Raw genomic sequence first — 19,686 nt, 5'->3', positions numbered from 1 at the left:
GCGTGTCTTCAATACCCTCGGCTTTGTTATAATAACCATGTTGCAACAGAGGTCAAAATTCATTTGAAGGAAGACATTGTCATGATTGGAAGGAGAGAAATATGCACAATGAACTAATCAGATCATTTAGTCCATGGTAGCACTTCTGATGAAAGGTCTCAGCCTGAAACGTCCACTGTTTATTCCTCTCCACAGAGGCTGTCTGATCTGATGAGTTCCTCCAGCATCTTGTCTGTGTTGCTCTGGATTTCCAACATCTGCGGAATCTCTTGTGTTTATGCTCACATTTTGCCCGTAAGTGACTCTTGAACATTTAACTGGTCACCAGTAGTCTTTGCCACAATTAAACTGCACACTCTTATGCACAAATTCAACACAGAATTCAGCTTTTAATAACTTCATTGAGTAGTCAGAATACATCAAGAATCCAAAGTGGTTCATTATACATACATACTCCCCGGCCACTTTATTAAGTACCTCCTGTACCTAACACAGTGGCCACTGGGTATATATTTGTGGTCTTCTGCTGCTGTAGCCCATCCACTTCAAGATTCGTAGATGTTCGTCTACACGCCACTGTTGGAATGTGTGGCTATATGAGATACTGTCGACTTCCTGTCAGCTTGAACCAGTCTGGCCATTCTACTCTGAACTCTCTCAGTAACAAAGCATTCTTTCCCGCAGAACTGACGTGCTCTGGATTTTTTTTTTTTGTTTTTTGTTCCATTCTCTGTAAACTCTTGAGACTGTTGTGCGTGAAAATCCCAGTGGTTTCTGAGATACTCAAATCACCCCCCCCCCGCCGCACCAACAACCATTCCATGGTTAAAATCACTTCGATCACATTTCTTCCCCGTTCTGATGTTTGGTCTGACCCACAACTCAACCGTTTGATCATGTCTGCGTGTTTTTTAACGCATTGAGTTGCTGCTACGTGTTTGGCTGATTAGATATTTTCACTATCGAGCAAGAGTACAGGTATACCTAATAAAGTGGCCGTTAAGTGTAACTTGATTCTAATATGACTATCCTCATGGTTACAGAGGTTTCTGGCCGCAAATAATAACATAAATTAGGATTGCAACTTTCTAATTACGTACTTTTGATTGGAATCTGTGACAAGAATACACATAGATTACGATGTAGCTGTCCTGTGCTGGCACCAGTGGAATCAGCAGTTGGTCTGTCACCAGTCTTCAGGAGAGAGAGAGATAAGGAAAACAATGGAGCAGCATTTGGAGATGTTAATGAAGGAAGGAGAGCTGTCAAGAGCGGCTCCCCCTTTGAACCCTGAACTGTTTGAAGTGATGGACAGGCGATACCCCAGCAGGGGGATAAAAAGGGACAGGTTCGCTAAGGCAGGACACACACGACACCCGAGGTAACGAGACCCTGGAAGCAGTGCGTCTCTCACAAGTCGGTGGGAAGTACCGGGCCATAGACGCACAGGGTGGAAAGGCACGATCGGCGGGAACCTGGTGTGTGTCCACCCTTGCCTGGGTGCCGGGTTCACCGCAGGGAAATGATCGCATCTGGAAACGGAGGGGTCACGGTCGGTGACCTCAGATGACATCACAAAGGACTCGCCCGAAAGCTGACTGCGAAGGTCTGTGTGGAAGCTGTGTTGAATAGTCATTCGTTTTGCTCTCTCTCTCCTTCCCCCCACTGTCCATCGCCACGGCAGCGATTACTGCAAACTGAACTGAACTAAATTGAACTGAACTTTGCGTCACTTTGAAACTGGTCATTTACCCTTAGATAGAGCTTGATTGATCCTGTTATCTTAATTCTGTGTGCATGTGTGTTTATCATTGCTGAACTGTTGCATTTATTATCCTTTTGATTAGAGTACTGTGTTGCTTGTTTCTTTAATAAAACTTTCTTAGTTCTAGTAATCCAGACTCCAACTGAATGATCCATTTCTGCTGGTTTGGCAACCCAGTTACGGGGTACGTAACAGATCAAACTAGGAAATGTGTTTTTTGGTGAGCACGTTTAGTTTGTTGTAAACAAAATGCAGAAATCCAATATGGGCAGGAAAAACTGCAAGGGAGGACTGAGGGCTGCAGAGAGGCTGAGAGATCAGGGACTGACAGGAGGTCATCAGGCTTGGTGGGAAATCAGAACAGATTGGAGAAGAATACTTGAATAAAGAAATTTCACATCCAGCTGCTCACCATTCAGAAATCTGCTGATTTTATACATTTACATCTAACAATTTATTAATTATACCTATTAATTTTACAGACACAGAACACATATGACTCAAAATACACAATAAAAAAGAGGATATTGCCATGTTAAGCAACAAAACAACAAGGTTCTGGTTTATACAATCTCCTGAAATAACTGCAAAGCTACTAAATATTAGCAACATGCAGTCAAGATGTTGAATTAACATTTGCGTGGCTGTAATGCAGTTTACAGTGGGTCTGCTTGGAATGACATGAGATTTACAGCACAGGATCAAGACATTCCGCCCTGTCCGCTCTGTGCTGGTGCTCATACTCTCTGAATTATTGCACACAATATCGGGTTGCTGCATATGCATTTGAACGTATTGTCCTGCATTTCTGCTGGTCACCGTCACCGATGGCAGTCTGCAGCTTTGGGAGCTGGTGATTAGGAATGATCTCTTCCTTACAAGCTTGCACTGTTGGAAAGGCCACAAGATCTTTGAAAATGGGGAACATGGAACATAGAATAGTACAGCACATTACAGGCCCTTCGGCCCACAGCGTTGTGCCGGCCCTCAAACCCTGCCTCCCATATAAGCCCCCACCTTAAATTCCTCCATATACCTGTCTAGTAGTCTCTTAAACTTCACTAGTGTATCTGCCTCCACCACTGACTCAAGCAGTGCATTCCACACATCAACCACTCTCTGAGTAAAAAACCTTCCTCTAATATCCCTCTTAAACTTCCCACCTCTTACCTTAAAGCCATGTCCTCTTGTATCAAGCAGTGGTGCCCTGGGGAAGAGGCGCTGGCTATCCACTCTATTTATTCCTCTTATTATCTTGTATACTTCAATCATGTCTCCTCTCATCCTCCTTCTCTCCAAAGAGTAAAGCCCTAGCTCCCTTAATCTCTGATCATAATGCATACTTTCTAAATCAGGCAGCATCCTGGTAAATCTCCTCTGTACCCTTTCCAATACTTCCACATCCTTCCTATAGTGAGGTGACCAGAACTGGACACAGTACTCCAAGCGTGGCCTAACCAGAGTTTTATAGAGCTGCATCATTACATTGTAACTCTTAAACTCTATCCCTTGACTTATGAAAGCTAACACCCCATAAGCTTTCTTAACTACCCTATCTACCTGTGAGGCAACTTTCAGGGATCTGTGGACATGTACCCCCACATCCCTCTGCTCCTCCACACTACCAAGTATCCTGCTATTTACTTTGTACTCTGCCTTGGAGTTTGTCCTTCCAAAGTGTACCACCTCACACTTCTCCGGGTTGAACTCCATCTGCCACTTCTCAGCCCACTTCTGCAACCTATCAATGTCTCTGTGCAATCTTTGACAATCCTCTACACTACCAAGCAAAATATCTGTGTGGGTGTGAATGTTTAAGATACATCCTAACTTTACTGGCTTGTGCACTTTTCTAGTTCTATTTACAACATCTGTTACAATTGATAAGAATCCGCCTGTGTAAATACTTTAATGGCCACAGGTGCCAGAATCAAGACAGCGGGTATGGTCCAGTTGGCTGTGGTCAACATTTGCTTGAAGAGGCAGTCTAATGACATGCTGTGACAGCAGTTTAAGATTAAAAGTGCGAAGTTTCATGCAACAGGAATACTACATTATCCAATAAAAAAAATTTTTAAATTAGAAAATCTAATAAAAAATCAATATCAAGCCTAATAAATCCATTAGAAAACCAAGCACTTTGTTTATCCAGAGAGTGAAGATTGGTAGGGTACTAGATGAAGTACCAAATTAAATGGGATAGACAGAATCTCGGTAAGGATACAATAGAGGCAGGAACGGATGGTTCTGCCAACGGAGTTAGCTGGGGAAAGGTAGCATGGAGCCGAATGTTAGTGCTGGGATAAACTAAACATCTTATTTCAATACTAAATAAATTGTGTATTCCATGTAATATCCAGAAATGGATCCAAACTTGTCCCAGGTGGTAACTGCAAACACAAACATCTCTCCTTCAGCGAAGCAGTTGTCCAAGCTGACGGCCCACTCACTGCTCCTGGGGCTTTCAGTTCTAGGCAATTCTGTGTCTCTCTTCTCTGAAATAGAAAATATTATTCTGTTAAAGTGTGCTACATTGGTGCAGAAGAGTTCAACACTTGCACAATCCTCACTGATATGACGACACAAATTATGCATTTCACTGTATGTTTCGATGTACAGATGACAAGTAAAGCAAATCTTAATCTTAATTTCACTCACAACATTTAAAAGGTAAATGGAGAGAAAAGATTTAGAGGGATATAGGCAATATGTGGCCAAATGGGACTCGCTTAAGTGGGAACCTTGCTAGACATGGACCTTTTGGGCTGAATGGCCTGTTTCCTTATTGTATGACTCAATGACTCCCTGACTCTGACATAAGGAATAGAAGAATCTGGAATAGGCCATTCAGCCCCTCAAATCTACATCAGCATTCATCAAAGATAAATTTGCTATCGTTTCAAAGAATGTCCCTGTTTTTCCAATTAATGCTGCAGAGTAGTTTCTGTTCAGCTGAGGGAGCAGAGGAGCCCACAGTTCTTCAAGATTCAAGATTGCTTAATGTCACTTCCTCTACACAAGCGTAAGGAGAACAAAATAATTGTTTCTCCAGATCTGATGCCGCACAGAAAGAACATAAAAGGTAACAAACATAACGACAATACTAAAAACACACACAATAAATACAAATACATAAGAGTGCTTCTATAATGCAGATTGATTGTATGTCCATAAAGTTGTTTCAGTGTTCTGTTTGTTGTTGATTGTACAGTAAAACCTGCCAAGAGAACCACCAGGATCTCCCTCCACCTCCCCGCCACCATTTGTGACATTTACCGGGAATGTTGTACACAACGAACCTTAAGTATCGTTGAGACTCCCTACTACCCATCCCACTATTTCTCTGACCCATTACTATCAGGAAGGAGGTACAGAAGCATCAGAAATAATAAGCAATCACACAATAAATATAAATACCTAAGATAGCTTATACTGTATACATATATTGATTGTATATTCATAAAGTGATGCTAGGGTTCACTGACAGAAAGTAATAAAGTAGTGGTGGAGTTAGTGAGTGGAGGAGTTGATCAGCCTTACTGCTTGGGGGAAGTAACCTTTCTTGACATGGATACTACGTGGCCTTCTCCCTGATGGGAGTGGGACAAACAGTCCATGAACAGGGTTGGTGGGATCCTTTATGATGCTACTGGCCCTTTTCTGGAACCTTTCTGTGTATACGTCCTTGATGGCGGGTAGGCTGGTGCCAGTGATGCAGGCAGGTGCAGCTGAAACTGGACATGCCTGACTGTGCCGCGATCCCAGAATTCTGTGCTGAAGAATCAGCCTAGACTCTTGCCCACACTCCCTGCAGTCAGCGGTGACTCTGTGACCTTTCCACTCTGTTCAGGGACCTTTACCAACGGGAAAATTAAGCAAAATACACAAAACTCTGGAGGTCAGGCAACATCTGTGGAAACGAACAAACAGTCAATGCTTTGGGCTAAGACCCTTCATCAGGACTGGAATGAAAGGGGGAAGATGCCAGAATAAAAGGGTAGGGGGAGTGAAAGGAGGGAAGTTCATAGGTGAAGCCAGGCGGGTGGGAAAGGTAAAGGGCTAGAGAGGAAAGATTCTGATAGGAGAAGAGAGTGGACCATGGGAGAAAGGGAAAGAGGAGGGGCACCATGGGGAGGTGAGAAACAGGTGAGAAGAGGTAAGAGGCCACAGTGAGGAATAGAAGCTAATGTTAATCTTTATTTTATTTGAGTGCCCACACTAAAGCCTGATTTATACTTCTGCATACGGGTTATTCCGTAGCCTACGCCAGAGGCCTGATTTATACTTCTGCGTAGCTCTACGCTGTAGTGAGCATGCGTTGTTGTGTCTGCATCGCTCTCAATTCACCACCAAAACGCTAGCTGCGGTGGGGTTTCTATGTCACTATCTTGAGTTTCTTCGTGAGAGACATGGACGAGGAAATGCATTTCAAATATTTTCTGATGTCGGCAGGTAGATTTGACGATTTGGTTCATCGTCTCCAACCATTTATTTCACATCAGTGTACAGTCATGTTGGAGAAAAGCAACTGGAAATGTGTAGGAGGAAATGCCATGCTACCAAGCGGACCAATCACAGTTGTTGCGCTCTGCGTCGTCACGACACGTGGGTTACTTTTTTGGGAAGGTGCACGTCACCCTACGGCGTAGGGTACGTGGTTTCTACGGCATAGATTTGACGCAGAAGTATAGATCAGGCTGTAGAGTGCAACACACTTTACTCCATTTGCAAAGGATACACTTCTTCCTGACTTCCAGATCAATCACATTTCTCCAATCTCTACCAATTTACCCATTATTTTCCCTTCATTACTTTATTCCAATATTGATTCCTTCCGAGATATGACTAATGTATTTATATGATACCGTTAACTGTAGAAATGACCTTCAGAACTTCACAAAATTCACAAAATGCTGCTTGTGATACTGGGCTATATAGAACATAATTATCAATTATCTGTCTGCAATGTTTGTGGAGGAATTTTCTCTGGGGAGTTATTTTCGACTTACAAATTATTTAATATTGATGATAAGTAGGAATTGATCAGTAAATATTTTATGATGTACCTGCAGCTTTCCTGGTGAAACTGTCAATTTGTTCATCTGCTTTTAATTTTATCATTTTTGTAGTTATGCTTTAATTTTTGGACAATAACCTGATGCCAAATTGTTCCCAAAACTGCCCAGGCGCATGATTCTATTTAGTGTACATGATTTGAATCTCATAATGATTCGTGCAGCGTGCCTTTATCAGAATTCTTTCATCACCAGTTACTAGCTAGATGCTGCCTGACATGATGAGGTCCTCCAGCGTTCCGTGTGTGTGTTGCTCAAACTTTCCAGCATCTGCAGAATCCCATGTGTTAGAGGTTGAAGGGTTTAGAAGGATATTCAAAGTTCAAAGTAAATTTATTAACAAAGTACATATATGCCACCATATACAACCCTGAGATTTGTTTTCTTGCAGGCATTCACAATAGAATCAAAGAAAAACTACACACAAAGATGACAAACAACCAATATGCAAACGAAGACAAACTGTGTAAATACAAAAAATAATAATAATAACTGACTGAAATGACACATATTAACACTACATAGGACAGAAGCGGGAAGAGGGAAGACAGACATTAAAAGTTTGCACGAAAGTCAGGTAAAACTTTATGGATATACTTTCATCAACAAAAACAGGATTCAGCACTCCACACAGACATATGCAATTCGATAAGATGCACACGCCACTAAAATTAAATGAAAGTCCAACCCAGAAAAATGAAGACATTGTTACTATAGAAGAAAAAGTTAACCAGTGAAAGAACGTGCCCCTCCGTGGAAGACGTCCCACGATCTGAGCAGACTAAATGTGAACGCCTGGCTCACTGTTGGAGACCTCTTCCCAGAGACAGAAGGTTTCCTTGTGACAATACAGGACGAGGTGTTTAACACAAAAAATTAACAAAAATACATAATAAAAAAAAGAACAAATTCAAGATGATATATTTAGAAAATGCCAAGAAAAAACAGAAACAATCCAACACTTAACAGGATCCTTTAACTCAAACCTACACAGGCACAATCAAGTGGCAACATCAATGATCAAAATCTTGCTTTAAAATACAAACTGATAAAAGAAATCATACCTTAATAGAAATAGAAGACTGATCCAGTTTTAGAGTCAGAACACAACAAATTATATTATGACTGATCAGTTATTACAGATAGGACAATCCATAATAATTGTCCAGATATTATAATACAGGATAAAGAAGCAAGAACAATTTACGTTATAGATGCTACCATTCCAAATGCACATAACTTACAGAAATCAATAAGTGAAAAAAACAGAAATATGCTGAATTAAAAGAGGAAGTTGAAAGACTATGGAATGTGAACAGGGTATCTATTGTTCCAATAGTAATATCTACAACTGGCACCATCCCAAAGGCACTACATAATAGCTTTAAACAATTAGGGCTACATAGCAATATCTAAGTAAATCTTCAGAAAGCCACAATACTAAACACCACTAGAATAGTGCGAAAATTCCCAGCAATTGAAAATAAGTGTGCTTGGCTATGCCCACGTGCTTGAGCTGAGACAAAGTGTTGTAAGATTTTTATAATAATAATAAAAATAATTAATACTGAGAACATGAGTTGTAGAGTCCCTGAAAGAGAGTCCCTAGGTTGTGGAATCAGTTCCGTATTGGGGTGAGTGAAGTTATCCACACTGGTCCGGGAGCCTGAGCCCCGGTACGCTGGCCATTGGCGCTTCCCAGAGTTGTGTGCTCAGCCCACTGCTGTTCACACTGCAGACATATGACTGTGTCACAGGATCAGCTCAAACCATGTCATCAGGTTTGCAGGTGACAAAACAGTGGTCGGCCACAATGATGATGAGTTGGAGTACAGAGAGGAAATGGAGCAGCTGGTGGATTGGTGTGAGAAGAACAACCCAAGTCTGAACATGGAAAAGACCAAGGACTTCAGGAAGGTTCAAATGAACCATCCTCTTCTGCAACTACATGTCTCCTCTTTTGAGGGAGTTAGGTGCACCGTTCCTGGGAGTTCATATCGTAGGTGCCCTCACCTAGTCCCTTAGTATCACCACCCTGAACAAGAAGACACAGCAGCACCTCCACTAGGCAAACAAGGCTCCCTCTCCCAGCTTACAGGAGCACCATTGAGAGCATTCTGACAAGCTCCATCTCCATCTGGTATGGGAGCAGCTGAGCATCAGACTAGAAATCCCTACGAAGGACTGTGAGGATGGCTGAGAGGATCATAGGTGTCTCCCCACCATTCATCAGGACCGTTTATCAGGAGCGCTATGTACGCAAGGCCATTAATATCATCAAGGATCACACCCATCCATCCAGCATCCTCTTTGACTTTCTACCATCAGGCAGGAGACTATGATGCATAAAAGCAAGAATGGTTGGGTTTCTTCCCCCAGACCGTTAGGCTTCTGTACTCCAGCCACATTGCATTCAGTGTCACCAATCAATCTGTTCTATACCCGACAATATTTATTTTCTGCACTCTACTTCGTTTATTTTTGTGTGACTCACCTGTAGGTTTTATCCGTATTTTCATAAGTTATTGTGTGTTATAGGTATGTTATGTTTACTGCTTCACACTCTGGTCCAGAGAAACGTTTTCTCATTTGATGGTATACATGTGTATAGTTAAATGGCAATAAACTTGATTTGACTTGACTTGACTCAATGGTTGAGGGGTAATAACTGTTCCTGAACCAGGTGGTGTGGGACCCAAGGCTCCTGTACTTCCTTCCCAATGGCAGCAATGAGAAGAGAACATGGCCTCGATGGTGGGGGTCATTGATACTATGGACCAAATGCAGGCTGATGTGACTTGATCAGGTAGATAACTTGGCCGTTATGGTAGGCCTATTTTTGTGCTGTATAGATCTCTGACTCTGACTGTTGTAGTGCTGGTCAATTAGCCTGATGGCTGACCACCTCTGTCAGTTGAAATTCTGTGAAATCTGATATTGCAGTAACCAAGTTCCAGTTTATTGTCATTTCACCATATACATGCATATTGCCAAGTGAAACAATCTTTGTTTGGATCAAGGTGCACAACACAGTACATATAACTCACACACAACACATAAGTAATATTGCATGAAAGTTAATTTCTCCTTCTGGTAAAAAAAATCCCTCCCCCTCCCTCTTCCTCTATTCCCCACACTGGCCTTTTACCACTTCTCACCTGCCTATCACTTCATCCTTCCCTTTCTCCTATGCTCCACTCTCCTCTCCTATCAGATTCGTTCTTCTCCAGCCTTTGAACTTTCCCACTCACCTGGGTTCACCCATCACCTTCCAGCTAGCCTCCTTCCCCTCCCCCCACCTTTTTATTCTGGCATCTTCCCCCACTTCCTTTCCAGTCCTGACGAATGGTCTTGGCTCTTTATTCCTCTCCACAGAGGCTGCCTGACCTGCTGATTTCCTCCAGTACTTTGTCTGTGTTGCCCTGGATTTCCAGCAACTGCAGACTTTTTTATTTTTTACCACAAATAAGATAACAAATAATAAAGTTAGAGAGTAAACAGCATTACACTACTGGTGCTTCAGACATGGTGAGACCTGGGTGGTGGCGAGGAGTTCGGTAGTCTCACAGCTTGGGGGGAGAAACTGTTTCCCATCCTGACAGCCTAATGGCTGGATTACTTGAATTCATCTTGCATTATAAAGTTGGGAAAATAAACAAAGATGGTCATTGACTAACGAAAGCTGCACAATAGATTGAAATTTTATTGCTGTATTTTTTCTGGCAGCTCTGTCAGCTGTACTGAAACCATTGCATTCATTTCCTGCCCAGGCGGGAACTGCCTGCTTCCTCATTAATACTCTTGCCGCCACACACTTTCCCGGTCACTCTTAACTCTTAAACTTCGAGTCTGTTGCAACTTGTACAATTCTCTTTCACATGATAAGTTCCCGAAAGTAGAGGCTGCCAAAATAAATGATCCATCCCTGGAGGAGGTTCTCAGTTGTACCCTTAGAAACGTCTCTCACAATTATTGGTCATGACTTCCTCAGCTAGTCCTAGCTCAGTTGGAAGACTATCAGCTTTTTCAGATAAAAGTTCAGAGACAGGCTTAAATCCCATTGCTCATGTAACTACAGTATTGAGGAAATATTGCATTATTGAGGAAACTTTGTTTTAGCTGAGGAGTTAAAGCAAGAACTCCAACAACCTTCTCAGGTAGATGCAAGGAAACACTCTCTCTCCATTTGTAGATTTCAAAGTTCAAAGTACATTTATTATCTATATATATATATATATATAATGTGTCTGTGTGTGTGTGTATATATATATATATATACACACACATACACTACCCTGAGATTCATTTTCTTCCGGGCAGTAACAAAAAATACAAAGAAACACAACAGACACACACACACACACACAGAAGCCGGACAGACAACCAATGTACACAAAACAACAAACTGCAGTAAAAAAGCAAAAAATAAACAAACAAACAAAAAGGAATAAATATCGAGAACATGAGATGAAGAGACATTGAAAGTGCGTCCATAGTTTGTGGGAACATTTCAGAAGTGGACCAGATAAAGCTGAGTGAAGTTATCCCCCTAGTTGAAGAGCCTGATAGTTGAGGGGTGATAGCTGTTCCTGAACCTAGTGGTGTGAGTCCTGTGAATCCTGTACCTTCTTCCTGATGACAGCAGTGAGAAGATGGTAGCTGGTTTCCTGAACAGCACTCCATGTCGATGTGCTCAATGGTGGGCAGGGCTTTATTATGATGGACTGGGCTGTACCCATTAATTTTTGTAGGATTTTCCATTCCTGGGCATTGGTGTTTCCACACCAGGTCATGATGCAGCCAGTCAGTACGCTCTTCAGCATGCATCTAGAGAAGTTTGTCAAAGTTTTAGATGACTTGCCTAATCATCGCAGACTTCTAAGGAATCGGGGGTGCTGCTGCACCTTACATGCTGGGCCCAGACAAACCTTCTGATACAGAGAGAGGAGTTTTCCAAGCTGGAGACATGAGAGACTGCAGATGGTGAAACTTGGAGCAATGAATAACCCGCTGGAGGATCTCAGAGTGTTAAGCAGCGTCTGTGGGGCAACGTGGGGTCAGGAATTGTTGGCATTTCAGGTCAGTCCTGTTCTCTCTAGCTGTTCTAGCAGTGATTCATTCCTCAGCCAATATCTCTAACAGCTTTTTCAGTCACTGCTGTGTTTGGATCTTACAGAGTGTAATCTGCTATGCTGTCTTATACAGTATAATGTGAGCGTGTTCCCGATGTAGTACGTTGTAGAGGTTGCTCATTTGGGAAACCGTAAGGCCCAATTACACATGCACCCTCTGCTGTGTCTGCTAAGCTGAAAGGACAACACCTTCTCCTCTGCTTCACAGGGTTGAGCCATCCTACCAAACCCTCTGCAGCAGTTTATGGTCGAAATGACAATAAACTTGACTTGACTTGAAACACCCTTTGCATCACCATCTGACATGCAGGGGTGGGGTGGCGGCTACTGCACAAGATCGAAATAAGTTGTAGAAAACTTGTAAAATCATTCAGCTCCATCATGGGTACTAGCCTATGTCGTACCCAATACATCTTCAACCAGCGGTGCCCTAGGAAGGCGGAGTCCATCATTAAGAATCCCCACCACGCAGGAAATGAACTTTTCTCATTGTTACCATTGGGAAGGATAAACAGTACAGGAGCCTGAAGATACGCACTCAGTGATTCAGGAACAGCTTCTTCCCCTCTGCCATCCAACCTCTAAATGGACATTGAATCCTTGAACACTGCTCACTACTTTTTTATTTCTAGTTTTTAGCACTGCTTATTTTAACTTATCTATTTAATAATATAGGAGGGGTAATTGATATGTTTGTGCCTTAAGGTAGAAGGAGTCAATTTTAGAAAACCTAGCACATGTATTTTTCAACATAGTCCCCTCCTATATTTACACACTTAGTCCAGTGGTCGTGGAGCATAACGGATCTTGGACCTCCAGAAAGCGTCCACAGATGGGTGATTGATAAGTTCGTGGCCTAAGGTAGAAGGAGATGAGTTATACAGCTCTCGTTACATGCACACGTAGGTCAACTCTTTGAGTGATTATGCAGAAAGTTTGAAGTTAATAACTCATCTCCTTCTACCTTAGGCCACAAACTTATCAATCACCCCTCTTGTGTGTGTGTGTGTGTATATATACACACACTTAACGTAACTCAGTTTTATTTATCAAGTATTTTATGTACCGCTGCCTTAAAGTTACCAAAATTTCATGACATATGCTGGGGATATTAAATCTGATTCTGATGCTGAAACCCTGGTTAGACCAGACTTGGGATATTGTCTTCACTCCTGGGTGCCTCATTATAAGAAGGGTGTAGAAGCTTTAGAGTGAGTGGAGAGGAGATTTACCAGAGCTAGGCTAGACAGCATATCTTATGAAGATTGATTGAGTGAGCTAGGGCTTTTTCTCTTTGAAACGCAGGAGAATGAGAGGTGACGACTTGACTCCAAATATCCGGACCTGCATCTCGGTTTTTTTGCACTACCTTACTTTCCATTTTTCTATTTTTCTGTTTATGATTTATAATTTAAATTTCTAATATTTACTATCGATTTGTAATCCAGGGAGCGGGAAGCTCATAATCAAATATCGCTGTGATGATTGTACGTTCTAGTATGAATTGTTTGGCGACAATAAAGTATAAAGTATAAGGTGTACAAGATGATAAGAGGCATAGATTAAGTGGATAGCCAGACTCTTTTTTCCCAAGGTAAAAATGGCTAAATATGAGGGACATAATTTTAAGGTAATTGGAGGAAAGAATGGGGGCATGTCATAGGTAAGTTTTTTACACAGAGATTGGTGGGTGCCAGGGATGGTGGTGGAGGCAGATACATTAGGGACATTTAAGAAACTCTTAGCTGATCACATGGATGATAGAAGAATGGAGGGTTATGTGGGAAGGAAGGTTACATTGATCTTAGAGCAGGTTAAAAGGTCAACACAACATCATAAGCTGAAGGGCCTGTACTGTTCTATGTTCTGTCAATGGTGCATTTCACATGTGTGACACACATGTCAGCCTAAGGTAGGCCATGGGATAGAGCTGATCCTTTCTGGGCTCTTCCAAATGTCAAAATGTCAGACCATTGAGGAGCTGGAGAGAAAATCACAGACCTTGTGAAACTTCAATAATCTCCGACCACCATTACAAAGAGCTGTCATTTACCACCGCGGCTACATGGTGGAAAAGAAATATGCTTACAGACCAATTTCTGGGTAAGATCTTGAGGAAATTTCCACTTCTTACCGTAATGACTGGCTTTGCCTGGATGGAGGATCTGAAACAGATACATAGATACCAACTCAGTAATTGCTTGGTATGTTTGTGTGAATTAGTTATTTCGAGATACAGTGTGGAACAGGCCCTTCTGGCCAATGAGCTGCACCGCCCAGCAACCCGCCGTTTTAACCCTAACCTAATCACAGAACAGTTTACAATGACCAATTAACCCACAAACTAGGAGGAGACACACATGGTTCCCAGGGAGAATGTCCACACGGCTTACAGATGGCACTGGAATTGAACTGCGAGCTCTGGAACACCCAGGCTGTAATAGTGTCCCGCTAACCACTGTGTGATTAAAGCATTAGACCATAAGACTATAAGGTATAGGAACAGACTTAGGCCATTTGACTTATCAAGTCTGCTCCACCATTCAATCATGACTGATGTTTCTTCCAAGCCCATTCTCCCGCCTTTTCTCTATAAACCTTAACCCTCTTACCTATCAACAACCCATCAATGTCTGCCTGAAATATATAAAATAACATGGCCTCCGCAGCATTCTGTGACAACAAGTTCCACTGATACACCACACTCTGGCTGACAAAATTCATCTTCATCTCTGTTTGAAAGGGATGTCCCTTTATTCTGAGGCTGTGCCCTCTGGCCCTGAACTTCCTCACTAATGGAAATATTCTATCCACATTCACTCAATGCAGATCTTTCAGTGTTCTGCCTATTGTGTCTGTGCACAACTACATATATATTAAATAAAGGCATGCACACGGGAGATGGCTTTAACTGGTGTATTCACATTGCACAGAGAGAGAGAGAGAACAATGTGCATGCGTAGAGAACGTAAGACCATGAGATCTAAGACATAGAAGCAAAATTAGCCATTCAGACCATCGAATCCACTCTACCATTTTATCATGGCTGATCCTGGATTCCATTCAACCCCATGCACCTGCCCTGTCACTATATCCCTTGATGTCCGACCAATCAGGAATCTATCAACTTCCACTTCAAATATACCCACAGATTTGGCCTCCACTGCAATAGACAATAGACAATAGGTGCAGGAGTACGCCATTCGGCCCTTCGAGCCAGCACCGCCATTCACTGTGATCATGGCTGATCATCCACAATCAGTATCCAGTTCCTGCCTTATCCCCATAACCTTTGATTCCACTATCTTTAAGAGCTCTATCCATCTCTTTCTTGAAAGCATCCAGAGACTTGGCCTCCACAGCCTTCTGGGGCAGAGCATTCCATATATCCACCACTCTCTGGGTGAAAAAGTTTTTCCTCAACTCTGTTCTAAATGGCCTACCCCTTATTCTTAAATTGTGGCCTCTGGTTCTGGACTCACCCTTCAGCAAAGCAGTCTGTAGCAGAGAATTCCACAGATTCACCACTCTTTGGCTAAAACACATTCCTCCTCACTTCTGTCCAAAAAGGTTGCCCTTCAATTTTGAGGCTGTGCCCTCTAGTTCTGGATACCCCCACCAAGAGGAAACATCCTCTCCCCATCCACCTTATCTAGTCTTTTCAACATTCGGCTGGTTTCAATGAGATCCCCCCCACATTCTTCTAAGTTCCAGTGAGTACAGGCCCAAAGCTGCCAGATGCTCCTCACATGTTAACCCCTTTCAGTTCCGGAATCATCCTGGTGAACCTCCTCTGGACTCTTGATCCTGACCTTGGGTGCTGCTTGCGTGGAGTTTGTAGATTACCCTGTACCTCCCACATCTCAACAATGTGGGATTGCCCCGAGTGTATGGTACTATAGTCTCTGGGGAGGTAGTGGAAGGAGGAGTTGATAGGAATGTGAGAATAACATTAGATTTTTACTTTTCATTTTTATTAAGAGATATATCACGGTAATAGGCCCTTCTGGCTCAACAAGTCCACACCACCCAATGACACCCATGAGACCAATGAACCTACTAACCTGCCTGTCTTTGGAAGGTGGGAGGAAACTGGAACACCCGGAGGGCACTCGCACAATCACAGGGAAAACGTACAAACTCCTTATGGTTAGCAGCATGGATTGAACCCTGGCTGCTGGGACAGTAAAGCACTACGCCAACCACTACACTACCATGCCACCTATAATCCAATTGAAATTTTGATTTTATCAGTTTGAAATTTTTGGCTCAAGAGTGAGGGGAACAGAAGTGGAAATTTTCTCCTCCCCTTCAGAGAGTGGGGAATGCACAGAACCCACTGACTTATCCCTACTGCCCTCTCCGAGTGAGGTAACAATGTGAACTATTCTTATCCCTACTGCCCTCTCCGAGTGAGGTAACAATGTGAACTATTCTTATCCCTACTGCCCTCTCCGAGTGAGGTAACAACGTGAACTATTCTTATCCCTACTGCCCTCTCCGAGTGAGGTAACAATGTGAACTATTCTTATCCCTACTGCCCTCTCCGAGTGAGGTAACAACGTGAACTATTCTTATCCCTACTGCCCTCTCCGAGTGAGGTAACAATGTGAACTATTCTTATCCCTACTGCCCTCTCCGAGTGAGGTAACAACGTGAACTATTCTTATCCCTACTGCCCTCTCTGAGTGAGGTAACAGCGTGAACTATTCTCCAGTCTTCTGGTAGTTCACCTGAGGTTAACAAAAGAAGGTTAACAAAAGGTTAACAAGATTGGACAGGAAGAAATGCGATTGGACAGGTAGATAAATCGAAAAGGTTTAGAGGGATATGGGCCAAATGCAGACAGAAATAACTAGCTTAGATGTGAAGCTTCGTCGACATGAACGAGTGGGGCTGAATAGCCAGTTTCTGTGCTGTTTGACTCACTGATTGGTGTAAATGGGTGGTTGTTGAGGACTTTTTTTTTTAAACGCAAACAACAGGAATTCTGCAGATGCTGGAAATTCAACCAACACATATCAAAGTTGCTGGTGAACGCAGCAGGCCAAGCAGCATCTATAGGAAGAGGCGCAGTCGACGTTTCAGGCCGAGACCCGTCGACTGCGCCTCTTCCTATAGATGCTGCTTGGCCTGCTGCGTTCACCAGCAACTTTGATATGTGTTGGTTGTTGAGGACTTGCTGGACAAAAGGACCTTTATCCATGATATATTGGTCTACTGGTATGGCCCACTCTGAACACAGAACGTGGAGTGCTGACTCAAAGAACGGTTATACTCTTGTGATTGAACAATATTAATTTGGCCAAACCTTTCAACCTGTGAGCAAATCTATTGACTATAGCCCATGCACATTTAGGTTCAAACTTGGACAACGGGTGTTAGTCAGAATCCTAACACTGAGTAACACACATAGAATGCTGCAGCAACTCAGGAGGTCAGGCAGCTTCTATGGAAAGGAATGCTGAGTTCCTGTATCTGCCGAATCTCTGGTGTTTATCCTAACACTGATACCACAAATAATTAAACTCTGTAACCTCGGAGGGAGTACAATTTTACACAATTTGTAATCCTAAATATTAATCTTCAATGAATGTGAGTTTTATAAAATGGATGCACATGATTTATTGATAAATATGTAGAACTATACTGATGTCTATTAGTTTTACTATCCTCTGAGTGAGAAGAGATGGGAGAACATTCAGAATTGCTTTTCTTAGTTCACCAAATTAAGTATGTTGAAGGGAGCCTGGACATGTTGAATTTAAATGATCTGAAATATGTGCTGATTTGCACAAGACATAGGAGCCCACTGAGTTTGCTTTGCCATTCCATCATGTCTGATTTATTATCCCTCTCAACCCCGTTCTCCTGCCTTCTCCGTGTCCTTTGACACCCTGACTTATCAAGAATCTTTCAACCCCTGCTTTAAATATATCCAATGACTTGACCTCCAGAGCCATCTGTGGCAATGAATTCCACACATTCACTGTCCTCTGGCTAAAGAAATACCTTCTCATCTCTGTTCTAAAGGGATGCCCTTCTATTCCTAGACTCCTCCACATAAGGAAACATCCTCTCCCCATCCACTCTATCTAGGCCTTTCAATATTTGATTCGTTTCAATGAGATCCACCTTCACTCTTCTGAACTCCAGTGAGCACAGCCCAGAGCTATCAAATCACCTCCTACATTAACCCTTTCAGTTCCAGAATAGTTTTGTGAACCTCCTTTGGACCCTCTCCAATGCCAGCACATCTTTTATTAGATAAAGGGCCCAAAACTGCTCACCACACTCCCAGAACAGACTGACTAATGCACTGATCTACATGAGTAGATTTGTTTGAATCGATCTGTTTCTGCATGTGTTCATTTTTTCTTTCTTTTTTCAATATTTTTATTGATTTAGATTTCTATATATAGAAGAATACAGAGTTCAAGAGAATATATATTATAAAACCAAAAACAAAATATAATAATACCAGATACAATATATTAAATCACATTAATGAAGTCCTTACTCTATATTCATTAGATTAGTTCATATATTAGAACATAAACAATTTTATTAAGAAAAAAAGGATCTACGCCCACTACCAAAGCCAAAGCTGTTTGGGGAAAAAAAAAGAAAAAAGAAACTTATCAGATAATAAAATATACTATTAACCAACTTCCGTACTTTAACAAGAAGTCAAAGATTATGAAAATAATTTAAAAACGGTCCCCACAAATTTTGGAAGTCTTGGTTAGATTCAGAAATTGAATAGGCGTCGACTTCCTATGGTCAACTTTCTCTCTTTGGGAGTGGGGCGTTGGTTTTTTTTCTTTGAAGCTGCTTGGGATTTTTAGCCAAACCTGTTGTTTGGTTTTCTTATCTCATAGGTCATTGATTAGTTTTATTAATCTTCTTAAGGATTATCTTTTTAATTTCTTTTAAAATAATAAAATGAATTATAATACTAAATTACTTAGCCTTAATGTGAAAGGATTAAATCATCCTTTGAAACGAAATAAGATTTTTGCCTATATTAAAAAAACTTAAGGTCCCAATTATTTTCTTACAAGAAACACGTACGTAATTCTGATAATTCACGCCTTTTTAGCAGATGGCGAGGTTTACACTTTCACTCAAGTTTTCAGGCCAAAGCTAGAGGTGTCTCGATTTTTATAGAAAATACAGTTCCTTTTGTTCAACACAAGGTTGTCTCTGGTACTAATGGACGATTTGTTATAGTATCAGGGAAACTAGAGGATAAATTGGTATTTGTCAATGTTTGTGCCCCAAATATAGATGATCCAGGATTCTTTGAGCGATTTTTTTTCATTTTTGCCTGATCTGTGTGTGTATTCATTGGTGTTGGCAGAAGACTTTAATTGCTGGTTAGACCCAGTTTAAGATCAGTCCTCTTCTAAACCAGTGACACTTAATATATCAGCTTCGTTTATCCATTCATTTTTAACAAAATGTGGTATTGTTGATAGATGGCGTCTCTTACACCCAACAGATAAAGAATACTCCTTTTTCTCCCATGTTCATCATACGTATTCCAGAATTGACTATTTTTTTATTGATAACCAAACGATTCCATTAGCTCGATTTTGTGAATATAAAGAGATTTCTATCTCTGACCATGCTCCTGTGCTCTTATCCATAAATCTTCCTGGTTTTCCTCAAACAGATTCTGGCGTTTTAATTTAACTCTGTTATCTGACGA

At 41.8% G+C, this 19,686-nt stretch overlaps 1 protein-coding gene across 3 annotated transcripts in view; it reads right to left on the bottom strand.

Annotated features, from left to right (window-relative positions):
- Positions 1-391: 391 nt before the first annotated feature.
- Positions 392-19,686, bottom strand: part of LOC134358292 (transmembrane protein 273-like) — a 70,320-nt gene continuing 51,025 nt past the window's right edge. For all 3 annotated transcript variants that reach the window (XR_010020850.1, XM_063070334.1, XM_063070335.1), the window contains exons 4-5: positions 14,107-14,137; positions 392-4,260 (exon numbers count right to left, since the gene is read on the bottom strand). Coding sequence is in view for 2 of the 3 variants with exons in the window: in XM_063070334.1 (XP_062926404.1) it covers positions 4,236-4,260; positions 14,107-14,137 (56 nt within the window). In the remaining variant the exon portion in view is untranslated. The remainder of the gene's footprint in view (positions 4,261-14,106; positions 14,138-19,686) is intronic.

This window comes from Mobula hypostoma, chromosome 18 (genome assembly GCF_963921235.1).
Source record: "Mobula hypostoma chromosome 18, sMobHyp1.1, whole genome shotgun sequence".
Classification (NCBI taxonomy): Eukaryota; Metazoa; Chordata; class Chondrichthyes; order Myliobatiformes; family Myliobatidae; genus Mobula; species Mobula hypostoma.
The sequence above is the reverse complement of the archived record's forward strand: the minus strand, read 5'-3'. Positions and strand labels throughout refer to the sequence as shown.